The 16,159-nt window shown below is 50.6% G+C and overlaps 1 protein-coding gene across 2 annotated transcripts; it reads right to left on the bottom strand.

The window, feature by feature from the left end:
* Positions 1 to 483: 483 nt before the first annotated feature.
* ETV3 (ETS variant transcription factor 3) lies at positions 484 to 15,800 on the bottom strand. Of its 2 annotated transcripts, XM_077789369.2 has the most exons (5): positions 15,447 to 15,800; positions 12,846 to 12,901; positions 10,075 to 10,312; positions 8,702 to 8,817; positions 484 to 4,442 (listed from the first exon to the last, which is right to left on the bottom strand). In XM_077789369.2, the coding sequence occupies exons 2-5, from the start codon at positions 12,889 to 12,891 to the stop codon at positions 3,391 to 3,393; spliced, it is 1,452 nt and encodes a 483-aa protein (XP_077645495.1). In that variant the 5' UTR covers positions 12,892 to 12,901; positions 15,447 to 15,800; the 3' UTR covers positions 484 to 3,390. The 2 variants fall into 2 exon arrangements, with proteins under 2 accessions (XP_077645495.1, XP_085417026.1); XM_085560900.1 differs by lacking the exons at positions 10,075 to 10,312; positions 12,846 to 12,901; positions 15,447 to 15,800 and adding an exon at positions 9,552 to 10,058.
* Positions 15,801 to 16,159: the final 359 nt, after the last annotated feature.

Here is a 16,159-nt window from a genome sequence, read left to right as displayed (position 1 = left end):
GGGGACACCCATGGGGACACTGAGGGTTTGGGGACAGGGAACATTTGGGGACATGGGGACAGCATAGATTTGGGGACAGTGAGGATTTGGGGACAGTGATGATTTGGGGACATCAAAGATTTGGGGACAGTGATGATTTGGGGACAGTGAGGATTTGGGGACAGTGATGATTTGGGGACATCAAAGATTTGGGGACAGTGATGATTTGGGGACAGTGAGGATTTGGGGACAGTGATGATTTGGGGACATCAAAGATTTGGGGACAGTGAGGATTTGGGGACACCCATGGGGACTGAGAACTTGGGGACATGGGGACATCAAAGATTTGGGGACACTGAGGGTTTGGGGACACTGAGGGTTTGGTGACACCCAAAAACCCCAAAGACAGAAGCAGCGGGAGCTGGGGAATTTCCGGGATCCCGGGAATCCCTTCCCAAAAATCCCAAACCCCGGGAGAAGCCCCAAAGAAAGCAGCGGCGCCTCTCTGTTAAAAGGTTTTTATTTAACGTTCTGAATTCGAGGTAAAATACTTTTATTTTTCGCTTTTTTTTTTCCTTTTTTCCGTGTTTTTTTTTTTTTTTTTCAACTTCCATAACAAAATACGGAGCTATGGGATACCCCTGGAAAAAAATATGTATATTATCCATAAATTTCTCTAGCATTCCATCATATATATATATAATATATATATGCAACCCTTTCTTAAATCTGATTTTTATAGAAATCGGAATTTAATTTTAAAGGCACAAATTTCGGATTTTTTGTCTTTTTTTTTTTTGTTTTGTTTTTTTTTTTTTTGCCCCTCTACTTTACACCCTATGTACAAAGCCACGCTCCCCGTCCCAAATTCCATCGATTTTCCCGAAGGATTCCTGCCGGATTCCCACCGGGGAGAGTTCAAATCCCTCGAAATCCCTCGAAAAAGGGGTTTTATCAACCCGAAAACAAAAGCGTAAATATCGGTTTAAAAAGCGCTAAAAAATCAAAGTATTTCCCGGAAAATCCAAAGTTTTTCCGGAGTTCTGATGATTTCAACCGAGAGAAAATTCCTGGGTTTTTCTTTTTAATCCCACCAGGATGCTGAGACGCAAAAAAAAAGAAAGAAACCAACGGAAAAACAGCTTAAAATAATAAAAAACCTCAACATAATTATGGAATAAATAAAAAAATCCGGGACAACCCCATTAATGCTGTTGGATTTTTCCTCCTTTTCCGGGGAAATTCCTCCCCAGAAATTCCCCCCGTTTGGGGCTGTCCCATCAAAAAGTCTTTTTTTTTTTTTTAATTTTTTAATTTTTTAAACATTTTTCCTACGGATTTGCTACGAAAAAGAAGCAAAATTAACGAAAAAAAAAAAAAGAACTGCTGGAAAAAACGGGATCATGCTCCGGGGCAAATTCATCCGGGAGAGAATTCCAACCATTCCCAACTTCCCGAGGGTTTGTTTGTTGTTCAATGGTTTGGCACGGTGGAATTTTAGGAATTTTTCCTTGAAACTTCCGATTTTTTTCCACAAAATTTTGATCTGGTTGTTTTGGTTTTTTTCCTTTAAATCCGTTCGTTTTGTTTTGGTTTTTTTTTGACCTTTTCCTTCTCCTCTTCCTGCTTTTTTTTTCGTTGTTTTTCCTCCTCCCGGGCTCCGTTGGGAATTCTGGAATTCCCGAGAGGCGCCGGATCCGTCGTCCTGAGTCCGGAATTCCCTGAACTCTCCCAAGTTTTTTATTTTCATTTCCACTTTTCATCTTGGTTTTCTTTTTTCTTTTTTTTTTTTTGCAGTGCAATGGCTGTGACAGGAAACCCCGACATTCCCACCCTTCCCAAAAAACTCCCAATCCCAAAAAATCCTTTTCTAAAGCCACAAAAATTCCAACTTTTTTTTTTTTTTTTGTTCCTTCTCTTCCCGTGGGATTCCGATTCCAAAGGACTGGAGAGGAGGGGTGGGGAAAATCCGGGATTTTCCCCCCGTTTTTTGTTTTTGTTTCTCCCGACGGTTCCGGCGCTGGGATTTGGGATCGGCGGGAATTCCGGGCAAGGCCCCTCGTGTGATTCCTGAGTTCGTCCTGGCGCCTCTCCGGTCGCGTTTTTTGGGATCATCCAAGGCTTCTCCACCCCAACTGCACATTCCAAGGGTCCCACGCCCGGCCGGGCTGGGATCTGGGAATCGCTCCCGGGATCCCGGCGGGGAATTTCCTCCCCCAGCCCGGAATTCCCAAAATCCGAGCTCCGAGAGCGAATCCTGGGCAGCTCCCGGCGCTTCCCGAGGCTCGATCCCGCTGGGAGCCAAGCCGGAGCCTTCGGAATTCCGCTGCTGCGCGGGGGAACGGCGGCGTTTGGCATTTCCCCCCAAGAACCAGGAAGGATCCACGACATCCGAGCGCTCCCGGAAAAAATTCCCAGAAAAAGTCCAAACGTGGTTTGTTGGTTTTTGTTTTTTTTTTTCTTTAAGGCATGAGTCAAACGGGGAGAAAAATGGGGGGGAGGGTCCAAAAATCTGGGAATGGCGCCGGGAATTCCGGCGTTCCCGGGACTCACCACAATCATTCCAGCGCTCCTTCCAAGCATTCCCAAAAATTCCACCCACACGGATTCCGGAGCGGGAAAAAAATCCCCGCTCCGGGCACACAGAAACAAAAAAAACCAAACCCCAACATTTTTAATGCGTTAGGATTAAAGGCATCCGGTTAATTTTGTGTTATTCCCGTTCCCATTCCCTGAAAAAGTTTGGAGTTTTGCTCATGGCTTCTGCGAGAGAAAGAGAGAGAGAAAGAAAGGCGGGAAAAGGGGAATTTTCCCCGGAAATCCGCCGGGAACGACGCGGCCTCCATCCCGATTCTCCGAGAGTTTTCCTGAATCCTTTTCCCCCCCGCCCCAGCCCCGCTCCGTGGACAGTGCAAAATTCCCGATGCAAAATTCCCAAGCTCCTCCTTTTCCCAAAAAAAAAACCAAAAAAAAACCAAAACAAAAAAAAAGAAGAACCAAACCAGCTCCTGGATGGCCGGGAAAACCTCTCATCCGTAAAAAAACCCCGAAAAATCCCAAAAAAATCCCCCCCCCCCGTCCTCGGATCTGGAGATTCCCGGTGTCCCGAAAGGCCCGGGAGCGGCCCCGAGGCCGCGCCTGGAATTCCTCCGCGCCAGTCCTGGAGCTGGAGCCGGCTTTTCCCGGGAAAAGCGAGCGGGAATTGCGGCGTCTGCACCTGCAAGTCAACAACAGAAACAACACAAAGCCCGAAGCTTCCCGCACCCCCCTCCCTTCTCCCACCCCCGAAATTCCCTAAAAATTCCCAGGCCTGGCCCGCCCCCCTCCCCGCCTGGACCCCGAACTGCTCGGCAACCTTGCTACATAAATACACGGACGCCGCTCCGGCCGGCTCCGGCGCTCCGGCCGCCTTTAGGTGTCGGAGGCGGCGGCCACGGCTTTGGGCAGGTGCCAGATCCCGTTGGGCCGGGAATCCTCGGCCGCTTCCTGCCGGGAATCTCCGTTCCAGCGGCGCTTCAGCCGCAGCTTGGGCGGCATCAGGGCGTCCTCCCGGCGCTCCTGGCCGCCGGCCTCGCCGGGCCACTCCCGCGGCGCCTTCTCGGCGCTCTCCTCTCCGCACGCGCCGGGCTGAGCCGCGCCGGGCGCCCGCGCCGGGGCCGCGGGGCGGGCGAACACCGCCGCCTTCTCCTCCTCCTCCTCCTCCTCCTCCTTCCGCGGGACCTCCTCCTCGTCCTCCCTGTCGGGCGCCGCCGGCTCCACCTTGACGCGCGGCGGGCCGGCGGCCTCGGGGCTCTCCAGGCGCTCGCGGTTCTTGCGGCCGGCGGGCGGCGGCTGCAGCTTGATGGGGAACTGCGGCGGCTCCTCCAGCGGCACCGGGCACTGCAGCGGCGGCACCACCAGCGGGTAGCGGGGGAACGTCCGCGGGCTCAGGTGGTAGTTGAAGACGGAGCAGGCCTGCGAGTGCAGGTAGTGCTTCATCTCCTCGGGGTTGAAGGAGAAGCAGCTGCTGCCGGCGGCGGCGAAGGGGCTGAGCCCCGGCGAGGGGCTGTAGGAGAAGAGCGTGGGCGTCAGCGACAGCGCCGGCGAGATGGGCACGTTGAGCACGCCGGGGCGGCCCGGCAGCGGCGACGCGGCGAAGGGGCTGTGCGGGTGCTCGGGGAACACGCCGGGCCGCGGGAACAGCGGCAGCACCACCTCGGGCTTGCGCTTGGGCGCCGCGCCGCCGGCCGCCGCGTGCGCCGGCGCCAGCAGCTCCCGGCGCCAGTCCGGCCCGCTCTCCTCCGGCTCGGCGGGCTCCGGCTTCCTCTCGGCGTCCGGCGGCGCCTCGGCGCGCGGCGGCGGCAGCAGCGCGCCCGGCCCGAAGCGCGCCGCCGCCTCCTCGCCCGGCGACGCCGGCTCCAGCGGCGGGAAGTGGAAGCGGGACGAGGCCGTGGGCACCGGCGGCGCGCTCTGCGGGACCACGCCTGCGGGGAGACGGGGAAAACAGGCACTGAGCGTCTGGGGATCGGGGAGGAGCTGGCTGAAATCCCCGGGGATGGCGGGGAGGGTTTGAGATGTCCGGCTGAAGCTCTGAGCCGAGCCGGGGTCGCATCCATTAATGGGAATGGCTGAAATATCTGGGGGAAAACATTAAATGTCCATGGGGGAAACTCCAATGTCCATGGAAATGACTGAAATGTCCATGGGGAAAACTCAAATGTCCATGGAAATGGCTGAAATGTCCATGGGGAAAACTCAAATGTCCATGGAAATGGCTGAAATATCCATGCAGAGAAATTAAATATCCATGGGAAAAACTCCAATGTCCATGGAAATGGCTGAAATATCTGCAGGAATGGCTGAAATATCCATGGAGAGAAATTAAATATCCATGGGAAAAACTCCAATGTCCATGGAAATGGCTGAAATATCTGCAGGAATGCCTGAAATATCCATGGAGAGAAATTAAATATCCATGGGAAAAACTCAAATGTCCATGGAAATGGCTGAAATATCCATGGAGAGAAATTAAATATCCATTGGAAAAACTCCAATGTCCATGGAAATGGCTGAAATATCTGCAGGAATGGCTGAAATATCCATGGAGAGAAATTAAATATCCATGGAAAAAACTCGAATGTCCATGGAAGTGGCTGAAATGTCCATGGAAAGAACTCAAATGTCCATGGAAATGGCTGAAATATCCATGGAGAGAAATTAAATATCCATTGGAAAAACTCCAATGTCCATGGAAATGGCTGAAATATCCATGGAAAAAACTCCAATGTCCATGGAAATGGCTGAAATGTCCATGGGAAAAAACTCAAATGTCCATGGAAAAAACTCAAATGTCCATGGAAATGGCTGATATATCCATGGGAAAAAACTCAAATGTCCATGGAAAAAACTCAAAAAAAATGTCCATGGAAATGGCTGATATATCCATGGGAAAAAACTCAAATGTCCATGGAAAAAACTCAAATGTCCATGGAAATGGCTGAAATATCCATGGAAAAAACTCAAATGTCCATGGAAATGGCTGAAATATCTGCAGGAATGGCTGAAATATCCATGGAGAGAAATTAAATATCCATGGAAAAAACTCGAATGTCCATGGAAGTGGCTGAAATGTCCATGGAAAGAACTCAAACATCCATGGAAATGGCTGATATATCCGTGGAAAAAACTCAAATGTCCATGGAAATGGCTGAAATGTCCATGGGAAAAAACTCAAATGTCCATGGAAATGGCTGATATATCCGTGGAAAAACCTCAAATGTCCATGGAAATGGCTGAAATATCCATGGGAAAAAACTCCAATGTCCATGGAAATGGCTGAAATATCCATGGGAAAAACTCAAATGTCCATGGAAATGGCTGAAATATCCATGGGAAAAAAACTCAAATGTCCATGGAAAAAGCTCAAATGTCCATTGAAATGGCTGAAATATCCATGGAAAAAAACTCAAATGTCCATGGAAATGGCTGAAATATCCATGGGAAAAAACTCAAATGTCCATGGAAAAAACTCAAATGTCCATGGAAATGGCTGAAATATCCATGGAAAAAACTCAAATGTCCATGGAAATGTCTGAAATATCCATGGAAAAACCTCAAATACCCATGGAAATGGCTGAAATATCTGTGGGAATGGCTGAAAAAGCCATGCAAAAACCTCAAATATCCATGGAAATGTCTCAAATACCCATGGAAAAGACCCAAATATCAATGGAAATATCTCATCTGAGAGGGGATCTCATCAATCCATGGAAATGTCTCCCAACGTCCATAAAAATATCTCAAAAATCCATGGAAATATCTCCAATGTCCATGGAAACATCTTCTCTGAGGGGGAATGTTATCAATCCATGGAAATGTCTCAAATATCCCAAATATCCATGGAAATACCTGGATATTCATCAAAATCTGACCTCTGAGGGGGGAAATCTCATCAATCCATGGAAATATCTCAAAGATCCACAGAAATATCTCAAATTCCCACCCAAATCCCTCAAATTCCCACCCCAAATCCCTCAAATTCCCACCCAAAATCTCGGTGAGGGAGGGGAAATCCTGGAGAAAAACCCCAAATTCCAGGTTTGCTACCCCAACCCCCACGGGGGCGGGAATGAGAGGGGCTGGGATTAACCAGGAGCCTTCCAAATTCTCCCAAATTATTTTTGTTCCCCAGCGCCCCAGGGCCAGGAGGGAGCAGGAGCTGGGAACTGCCCGAACTCGTTTGCTCCCAGTTAATTACGGAATTACAGCTCCAGACACATCTTCCCACCCCCGTTCCTTGGCTTGGAAAAGACATTCCCCTCTCCCAACAAACAAAAAAAAAAGAAAATAAAACAAACCCCAGAAGGGCCCACACAGGTGAAGGAGACAGCAACACCTGGAGGAATTTCTCCCTTTTTGTTTTTGTTTTTTGGCCTTCCCGGAGCCTTGGAAAAACAAAACCTCGGAGATTCCCTCAGGGAGGGGAGGCGGCGGCGCCGGAGCCTGGAAAAATCCCTTTTTCCCTCACACAGAACCTGATTTTATTCCTATTTTCCCTGCTTTTATCCCTATTTTCCCTGCTTTTTTCCCTCCTGGGTCGCTGTTCCAGGCTTTGCCCTGGAAGCTGGATCAGGACCCTCCAAATCAGGACTTTTCTGTGGAGAAAAGCTTGGGATTTTTGGGAACAACGAGTTGCAGGCAGTTTTTTTATCTTTATGGATTCAACAATCACCATTTTTCCTGCTGGACTGGAGCTCCACACTTTCCCCTGGAGCAGCTCATGCTAGGCCCAGCTCCTCTAAATTGAGAATTTGTGAGGAGAAAAGTTTGGAATTTCTGGGAATATCAACTTCCAGAGGGTTTTTCTATCTTTTTTAATTAAAATAATCACCAGTTTCCCAATTTTTTCCTGTTTTTTTCCTAAGGGATTGGTGCTCCACACTTTCCCCTGGAGCAGTTCTTGCTAGGCCCAGCTACTCTAAATTTATACTTTTTGTGGAGAAAAGTTAGGAATTTTTGGAAATATCAACTTCCAGAGGGGTTTTGTATCTTCATGGATTCAATAATCACCAATTTCCCCACTTTTTCTGCTTTTTTTCCTGTTTTGTTCCCTGCTGCATTGGCTTTCCAGGCTTTGCCCTGCAGCAGAGTGTGCCGGGCTGGTCAACTCTAAATTGAGATTTTGTGAGGAGAAAAGTTTGGAATTTCTGGGAATATCAACTTCCAAGCGGTTTTTCTATCTTTTTAGATTCAATGATCCCCAATTTTCCCACTTTTCCTGTTTTTTTTTTCCTGCTGGATTGGGGCTCCACACTTTCCCCTTGGAGCAGCTCGTGCTAGGCCCAGCTCCTCTAAATTGAGATTTTGTGAGGAGAAAAGTTTGGAATTTTTGGGAATATCAACTTCCAGAGGGGTTTTCTATCTTTTTGAATTAAATAATCACCAATTTCCCCACTTTTCCTGCTTTTTTTCCTGCTGGATTTGCCATCCAGGCTTTCCACTGGAGCAGCTCCTGCTAGGCCCGGCTCCTCTAAATTGAGATTTTGTGAGGAGAAAAGTTTGGAATTTCTGGGAATATTGACTTCCAGAGGGGTTTTCTGTTTTTATGGATTCATTTTCCCACTGTGCCTGATGAGGACAATCCCTCAGCTATGGGAATTTGGCTCTTAGAGGTTTAATTCCTTTAAAAATCCCCTTGGAAAGACCCTTTTCCCAGGAAACCGCTGCTGATTCCAGGATAAACCTGGCAGAACCATTTTAGGGTAAAAAAGGGACATTTATGCTCCATTCCCAAACCCTTCCTCGTTATCCTCTCTCCTCCAGGGAAGAATTTCTGATTTTTAACCAAAATCCAAGGAATTCCTGCCGCGTCCCTACGGAATCCCTCCCAACCCTGGGGCAGGAATGGGTTAAAAACCTGCAATTTTGGGGTGAAAAGGAGCGGGAAAAAGGGGGAGAGAAGGGAGAAAAAGCCGTGGATTTTTACACCATAAACTCACCTGAGCCACCCCGGGACTGCATCCCGAGGCTGATCCTCTTATCCCACAAATCCCAAAAATCCCCGGGGAAAGATAAACCCGACCCCTCATCCCCCTCCACAGCGGGGATTTGCTCCCAGGTTTTGCTTTTTTTATTTTATCCAGGCTGGCTGGGGAAAAAACAATATTCCACATCCTCGAGTTGGGTTTTTTTTTGGTTTTTCTGCCCCATTCCCACCCGGAATTCCCAAATTCCTGAGGCTCACCGTTGGGCCGGATGTTGATGAAGGGATAATTGGGCATCACCAGTTTGTTGAAGTTGAATTTGTAGGTGAATCTTTTGCCCTTGGTCTTGTGCAGGATCCTCTTGTTGTAGTAATATCTGCAAATAAATTGGTTTTTTTAAGTGGGGAAAAAAAAAACAAACAATGGATCGAAGCACTCAAAAATCCAGAATTTCTTCCTAATTCCTCAGGGATCCTTCCTAATATCCTGTTTAACCAAAATATGGAATTCTGGGATGGTTTGGTTTGGAATGAGCTCAAATATCCTGAAAAATCCAGAATTCCTGAGGAATTCCTTCCTAATTTCCTGCCCAAATATCCTTAAAAATGCAGGGCTGGGGCAGTTCCCACCTCCCCAGGTGGCTCCAAGCTGGAATTGGGCATTCCCAGGGATGGGAAATCCATTGGAATCACCCAGAGCAGGGAGAGATTCATCCCTAAAATCCCACCTGATGGAATCCTGGGATATTTTTGGGGTGGAAAAGGACCTTAAACCACACCCCAACCCCAAACCCTGAGGGATGAGCAAACACCAGCACGACATCCCACCTAAAACCCCAAAATTCACGAGGAAAAAAACCCCCAAAATTAATGGGAAAAAAAGGCAAAAAGATCCCAAAATTCATGGGAAAAAAAGTGGAAAACCCCAAATTTGGCTGAACTGAGGGCGCCACTGAGCTTCTCGTAGTTTGTGGTGCCACCAGGCCCAGGCCACCAAAACCCTGATGGACGAGCCAACACCACCGTGACACCCTGCCAAAAAAAAACAAAATTCATGGGGAAAACCCCAAAATTCATGGAAAAAAAAGGGAAAAAACCCAAATTAAGTCACCTGAGGGCACGGCTGAGCTTGTCGTAGTTCATCTGGGGCTTGCACTTGCGGCGCCCCCAGAGCCGTGCCACCAAAACCCTGATGGACGAGCCAACACCACTGTGACACCCCGCCAAAAAAAACCAAAATTCATGGGGAAAAACCCAAAATTCATGGAAAAAAAAGGGAAAAAACCCCAATTTGGCTGACCTGAGGGCGCGGCTGAGCTTGTCCTAGTTCATCTGGGGCTTGCACTTGTGGTGCCACCAGAGCCGTGCCACCAAAACCCTGATGGACGAGCCAACACCAGTATGACACCCTGCTAGAAAACCCCAAAATTCATGGGAAAAAAAGGGAAAAACCCCAAATTAAGTCACCTGAGGGCACGGCTGAGCTTGTCGTAGTTCATCTGGGGCTTCCATTTCTGGTGGCCCCAGAGCCGTGCCACCAAAACCCTGATGGATGAGCCAACACCAGCATGATGCCAGCTGGAAAACCCCAAAATTCATGGAAAAAAAAGGGAAAAAACCCCAAATTAAGTCACCTGAGGGCACGGCTGAGCTTGTCGTAGTTCATCTGGGGCTTGCACTTGCGGCGCCCCCAGAGCCGTGCCACCTCGTCGGGGTCCTTGATGACGAACTCGCCGTACTCGCCCTGCTGCCAGGCGATGACGTGCCGGAACTCCTCCTTCTGCAGCAGCTCCAGGATGAAGTGCCACAGCTGGATCTGCCGCGAGCCCGGGCTCGACTCCGTCTTGTACGCCCACTCCGGGAAGTGGTAGCCTGGCGGGGGAAATGGGGAGAAAATGGGGGTAAATGGGGGGGAATTGGGGGGAAATGGGGGGGAAATGGTGAGAAAATGGGGGGAAAATGGGGGGGAAATTGGGGGGAAATGGGGGGAAAATGGTGAGAAAATGGGGGGAAAATGGGGGGGGAAATGGGGAGAAAATGGGGGTAAATGGGGGGGAAATTGGGGGGAAATGGGGGGAAAATGGTGAGAAAATGGGGGGAAAATGGGGGGGAAATGGGGAGAAAATGGGGGTAAATTGGGGGGAAATGGGGAAAAAATGGGGGGAAAATGGGGGGGAAATGGGGAAAAAATGGGGGGAAAATGGGGGGGGGAATGGGGAAAAAATGGGGGGAAAATGGGGGGGGGAATGGGGAAAAAATGGGGGGAAAATGGGGAAAAAATGGGGGGAAATGGGGGGAAAATGGTGGGGGATATGGGGGGAACGGGGGAAAAATGGGGGGAAATGGGGAGAAAATGGTGGGGGAGATGGGGGGAAATAGGGAAAAAATGGGGGGAAATGGGGAGAAAATGGGGGGAAATGGGGGAAAAATGGGAGGGAAATGGGGAGGAAATGGGGGGAAAATGGGGGGAAAATGGGGAAAAATGGGGGGGAGATGGGGAAAAAATGGGGGGAAATGGGGGGAAAATGGGGGGGGAGATGGGGGGAAAATTGGGGGAAAATGGTGAAAAAATGGGGGGAAAATGGTGAGAAAATGGGGGGGAATGGTGAAAAAATGGGGGGGAATGGTGAAAAAATGGGGGGGAAATGGTGAGAAAATGGGGGGGAAATGGGGCGGAAACAGAGGGGAAAACAGGGGGGAATCAATGGTGAAAAAATTGGGGAGAATGGTGAAAAAATGGGGGGAAACTGTGGGATCAATGAGGGGGAAGCGGGGGGATATGGCAAAAAAATGGTGGAAATGTGGTGGAAAAATGGGGGGAAATAGTGAAAAAATGGGGGGAAATGGGGGAAGAAATGCTGGGAAAAGGGGGGGAAATGGGGAAAAACAATGGGGGGGAATGGAGGGAAATGGGAAATGTTGTTTAGGGAACGATGGGGGATCAGTGGGGATGGGGCTGGAGGTGGGATTCCATCCGGTATTCCCTGTGGGATTGGGGAATTCCAGGTTTCCCTCCCAGCTGCTCGCTTCTGACTCCTTCCAGCCCCATTTCCATGGAAAATCCACCCAAAAACCACCCAAAAACCCGCTAAAACCCAAAAAGAAAACACTAAAACCCACCAAAAAATTTTAAAACTCGGGTGGAACTCAATATTCCCTGTGGGAGTGGGGAATTCCAGGTTTCCCTCCCAGCTGCTCGCTTCTGACTCCTTCCAGCCCCATTTCCGTGGAAAATCCACCCAAAAACCACCCAAAAACCCGCTAAAACCCAAAAAGAAAACACTAAAACCCACCAAAAAAATTTAAAACTCGGGTGGAACTCAATATTCCCTGTGGGAGTGGGGAATTCCAGGTTTCCCACCCAGCTGCTCACTTCTGAATCGTTTCAGCCCCATTTCCATGGAAAATCCACCCAAACATCACCAAAAAAACCACTCAAAGTCACAAAAAACCCACTAAAACCCGTGAAAAACCACAGAAAAATTGTAAAACTTGGGTGGAATTCAATATTCCGTGTGGGAGCAGGCAGATCCAGATTTCCCACCCAGCTGCTCCTTTCAGCCCCATTTCCATGGAAAATCCACCCAAACAACGCCAAAAAAAACCCACTAAAATCCGTGAAAAACTAACAAAAAACCCACTAAAACCTGTGAAAAAAAACACAAAAACCCACCAAAAAATCGGGAAAACTGGGCTGGAATTCCATTAATCACTGGGGCCTGGAATTCCGCTCAGTATTCCACGTGGGAGCAGGGAATTCCAGGTTTCCCATCCAGCTCTTTGCTTCTGACTCCTTTCAGACCCATTTCTTTAAAAATCCACCCAAGAAACACCAAAAAATCACTAAAATCCACTAAAAACCCACAAAAAAACCACTAAAACCCCAAAAAAAACCACTAAAAACCCACAAAAACCCCAAAAAACCCCACAAAAACCCACAAAAAAACCCACCAAAAAACCACCAAAAAACTGGACTGGAATTCCACTAATCACCAAAAAAATCCCAAAAATTGATAAAACCTGCCTGGAATCCCACTCAATATTCCAGCCAAAATCCCAGGGACGGAATTAGGGAAAAAAAACCCAAACAACCCAATTTGGGGTGGGATTTTGTTTTTTTTTTTAAATTTTGGTAAAAAATCTGATTTGGGGATGTTTTTTTTGGGAAAATCTAATTTGGGGTTGGGGTTGTTTTGAGAAAAATCTGGTTTGGGGTTGGATTTTTTTTGGGAAAAATCTGATTTTGGGTGGGTTTTTTTTTGAAAAATCTAGTTTGGGGTCGGGGTTTTTTTGGGAAAAATCAGATTTGGAGTGTTGTTTTTTTTTTTTGGGAAAATCAGGGAATGCTTTTATCCTTCATGGGAATTGGGATTTCTGGGATTTTTGGGATTTTGGGGTCCCTTACCCCCTCCTCCCTCGGGCTTGTCCACGATGCTGCAGCCGGCCTTCATCCTCTTCCTCCTGTGGGGAGAGAGAGCTCAGAGACCCCGGGGTGGGGAAAAAGGGGAAAAATGGGGAAAAAATGGGGGAAAAGGGGGAAAAATGGGAAAAATGGGGGAAAAATGGGGGAAAAAAGGGAAAAAATGGGAGAAAAATGAGGGGAAAGGGGGGGAAATGGGAAAAATGGGGGAAAAATGGGGGAAAAATGGGAGAAAAATGAGGGGAAAGGGGGGGAAATAGAAAAAATGGGAGAAAATTGGGGGAAATTGGAGGAAATTAGGGGAAATGGGGGGGAAAGTTGGAAAAATGGGAGAAAAATGGGGAAAAGAGGAAAAATGGGGGAAAAGGGGGGAAATAGTGGAAGAAAAGTTGGGAAAATGGGAGAAAATGGGAAAAGGGGGCAAAAATGAGAGAAAAGGGAAAAAAGGGGGGGAAAGGGGGGGGAATAGGGGGAAAAAGGGGGGAAATGAAGAGAAATGTGGAAAAGGAGGCAAAAAAGGGGGAAAAAGGGAAATTTCCCTGGCTGGAGGTGCAGGGAGGAGACAAAACAAACCCAGCTCAGCTCCAGACGGGCTCGGCTGCCAAAATCCACAGCTGGGAGCGCGCCCAGATGTGCCAGGGAGGAGGGAGGGAGGGAAAACGGGGGAAAACAGGGGGAAAATGGGAAAAAACAGGGGGAAAATAGGGAAAAAATTGGGAAAATGGGGAAAAAAGGGAAAAAACAGGGGGAAAATGGGGAAATGGGGAAAATAGGGAAAAAACAGGGGGAAAATGGGGAAAAAACAGGGGGAAAATGGGGAAATGGGGAAAATAGGGAAAAAACAGGGGGAAAACGGGGAAATGGGGAAAATAGGGAAAAAACAGGGGGAAAATGGGGAAAATAGGGAAAAAAAAGGGGAAAATAGGGAAAAAACACGGGGAAAACAGGGGGAAATAGGAAAAAAATGGGGAAAATAGGAAAAAAACAGGGGAAAATAGGGAAAAAACAGGGGGAAAACAGGGAAAAATAGAGAAAAAACAGGGGGGAAATAGGGAAAAAATAGGGGAAAAACAGGGGGAAATAGGAAAAAAATGGGAAAAATGGGGGGAAATAGGGAAAAAATTGGAAAAATAGGGAAAAAACAGGGAAAAATGGGGGGAAACGGGAAAAATGGGGAAAGGGGGAGATAAATGGGGGAAAAGGGGGAAAAAGGGGAAAAGGGAGAGGAAAGTGGGAAAAAAGGGAGGAAAATGGGGAAAAAAGGGGGAAAATGGGGAGGAAAATGGGAAAACGGGGAGGAAAGTGGGAAAAGGTGGAAAAAAGGGGGTAAAGAGAGGAAAAATGGGGAAAAGGAGGAAAAAGGGGGAAAGAGGAAGGGGGAAAGGGAAAAAAACAAAATAAACCGGGAAAAGGGAAAAAAAAATCCCAAATAAACCGGGAAAAGGGGAAAAAAACCCAAAATAAACCGGGAAAAGGGGAAAAAAACCCCAAAATAAACCGGGAAAAGGGGAAAAAAACAAAATAAACCGGGAAAAGGGAAAAAAACCCAAAATAAACCGGGAAAAGGGGAAAAAAATCCCAAATAAACCGGGAAAAGGGGAAAAAAACCCAAAATAAACCGGGAAAAGGGGAAAGAAACCCAAAATAAACCGGGAAAAGGGAAAAAAAAACCAAAATAAACCGGGAAAAGGGGAAAGAAAACCAAAATAAACCGGGAAAAGGAGCGGGGAAAAGGGAAATTTCCGGGGCTGGAATTCACATCTGAGCCCCGGGAAGGAACCGGAGCCCCCCGGGAGAAACCGGAGCCCCCCGGAGGGAACCGGAGCCCCCGGGAAGGGACCGGAGACCCCCGGGAGGGAACCGGAGCCCCCCGGGAGAAACCGGAGCCCCCCGGAGGGAACCGGAGCCCCCCGGAGGGAACCGGCGCCCCCCGGGGAAGCACCGCAGCCCCCGGCCGGTGCCGTTGCCGCCCCCCGGGCCCATCCCGGTTCCCGGTTCCCGGCAGCCGCTTCAAAGGCCCCAAATGGCCGCCGGGAGGGGCCGAGCGGCGCCGGGGCGGCGGCGGGGCCGTGCCCGGGGCTGCCCCGCTCCGTTAGCGCCGGTCCCAGCCTGCCCCGGCCTGCCCGGCCCGGCCCCGGGCGGCGCCGCGCCCGCCCCGCCGGCCCCGGAGCGCGGCCGGGGCCTCCCACGCCGCCGCCACGGGGGGGCCCGGCCCCGGTGCCGCTCCCGGTGCCGCTCCCGGTGCCCCCGGGACCGGCGGGGGGGCTCGGTGTTGGCTCACCCCCGCCGGGCGGGGCGGTGCTGCGGAGCCCCCGCCCGCCCGGAGCCGCCCGTGCGGCCGCTCCGTGTTTACCCAACGCCCCCTCCCCTTCCCTCCCCCTCCCCCGTTACCGGGACCCCCCCGCCGTTACCGGGGCCGCGCTCCGGCCCTCGCCGCCCACCGGGCAGCGCCGCGCAGCCCCCGCGGCCCCTCCCCGGCGGCCTGCGGGGCTTTGCCTTCATCCCGAGCCGCTCCCCCCGCTCCGGTAACCCCCGGTAATTCGGTAATTCCGCCCCCCCACACACCGGGATCCCCCCGGGACGAACCTGCGGGGGCGGCGCGGGCCGGGAGGAGCGAGGCGGGTTCCGGGAGAAGGAGGAGGAGGAGGAGGACGGGAAGGGAGGGGGGAAACGGGGAAGGAGGCGGGCGGGGACCGGGAGGGGGGGGCGGGGGGCGGATCGTCCCCGGTAGCGCGGGGCGGGGGGGGGAGAGGAGCGGCTCGGCTTCCGCTGCTGGCGCCGCTGCCGGTGTTGTCGGCGGCGCCGCCGCTTCTCGTCGTTCGCTTTCCCCTTTCCCTCCTCCTCCTCCTCTCCCTCTCCTCTCCCGGTGCCTCCCCCGCGCCGCCGCCGCCGCCGGAACCGGAACCGCCGCCGCCGCCCACGCGCTTCCGGGCAGCGCGCGCGCCCACGCGCTTCCGCTTCCGGTCCCGCCGGGGCCGGGGGGGCGGGAAATGGCGCCGCCCCTCACGGAGAGCGGCCGGGAAAACGGGGGAGAACGGGGAATAACGGGGAAAAACGGGGAATAACGGGGGAAAACGGGGGAAAACCGGGAAAAAACGGGGTAAAACGGGGAAAAATCGGGGAAAAACGGGGGAAAACCGGGAAAAAAACGGGGAAAAACGGGGGAAAACCGGGAAAAAACGGGGGGAAAACGGGGAATAACGGGAAAAAACGGGGTAAAACGGGGAAAAATCGGGGAAAAACGGGGGAAAACCGGGAAAAAACGGGGTAAAACGAGGAAAAACGGGGGAAAGCCGGAA

Source organism: Lonchura striata, chromosome 25, assembly GCF_050655825.1.
Source record: "Lonchura striata isolate lonStrDom1 chromosome 25, ASM5065582v1, whole genome shotgun sequence".
Lineage (NCBI taxonomy): Eukaryota > Metazoa > Chordata > Aves > Passeriformes > Estrildidae > Lonchura > Lonchura striata.
Note: the sequence above shows the minus strand (reverse complement) of the source record. Positions and strands in the feature narration are given on the sequence as shown.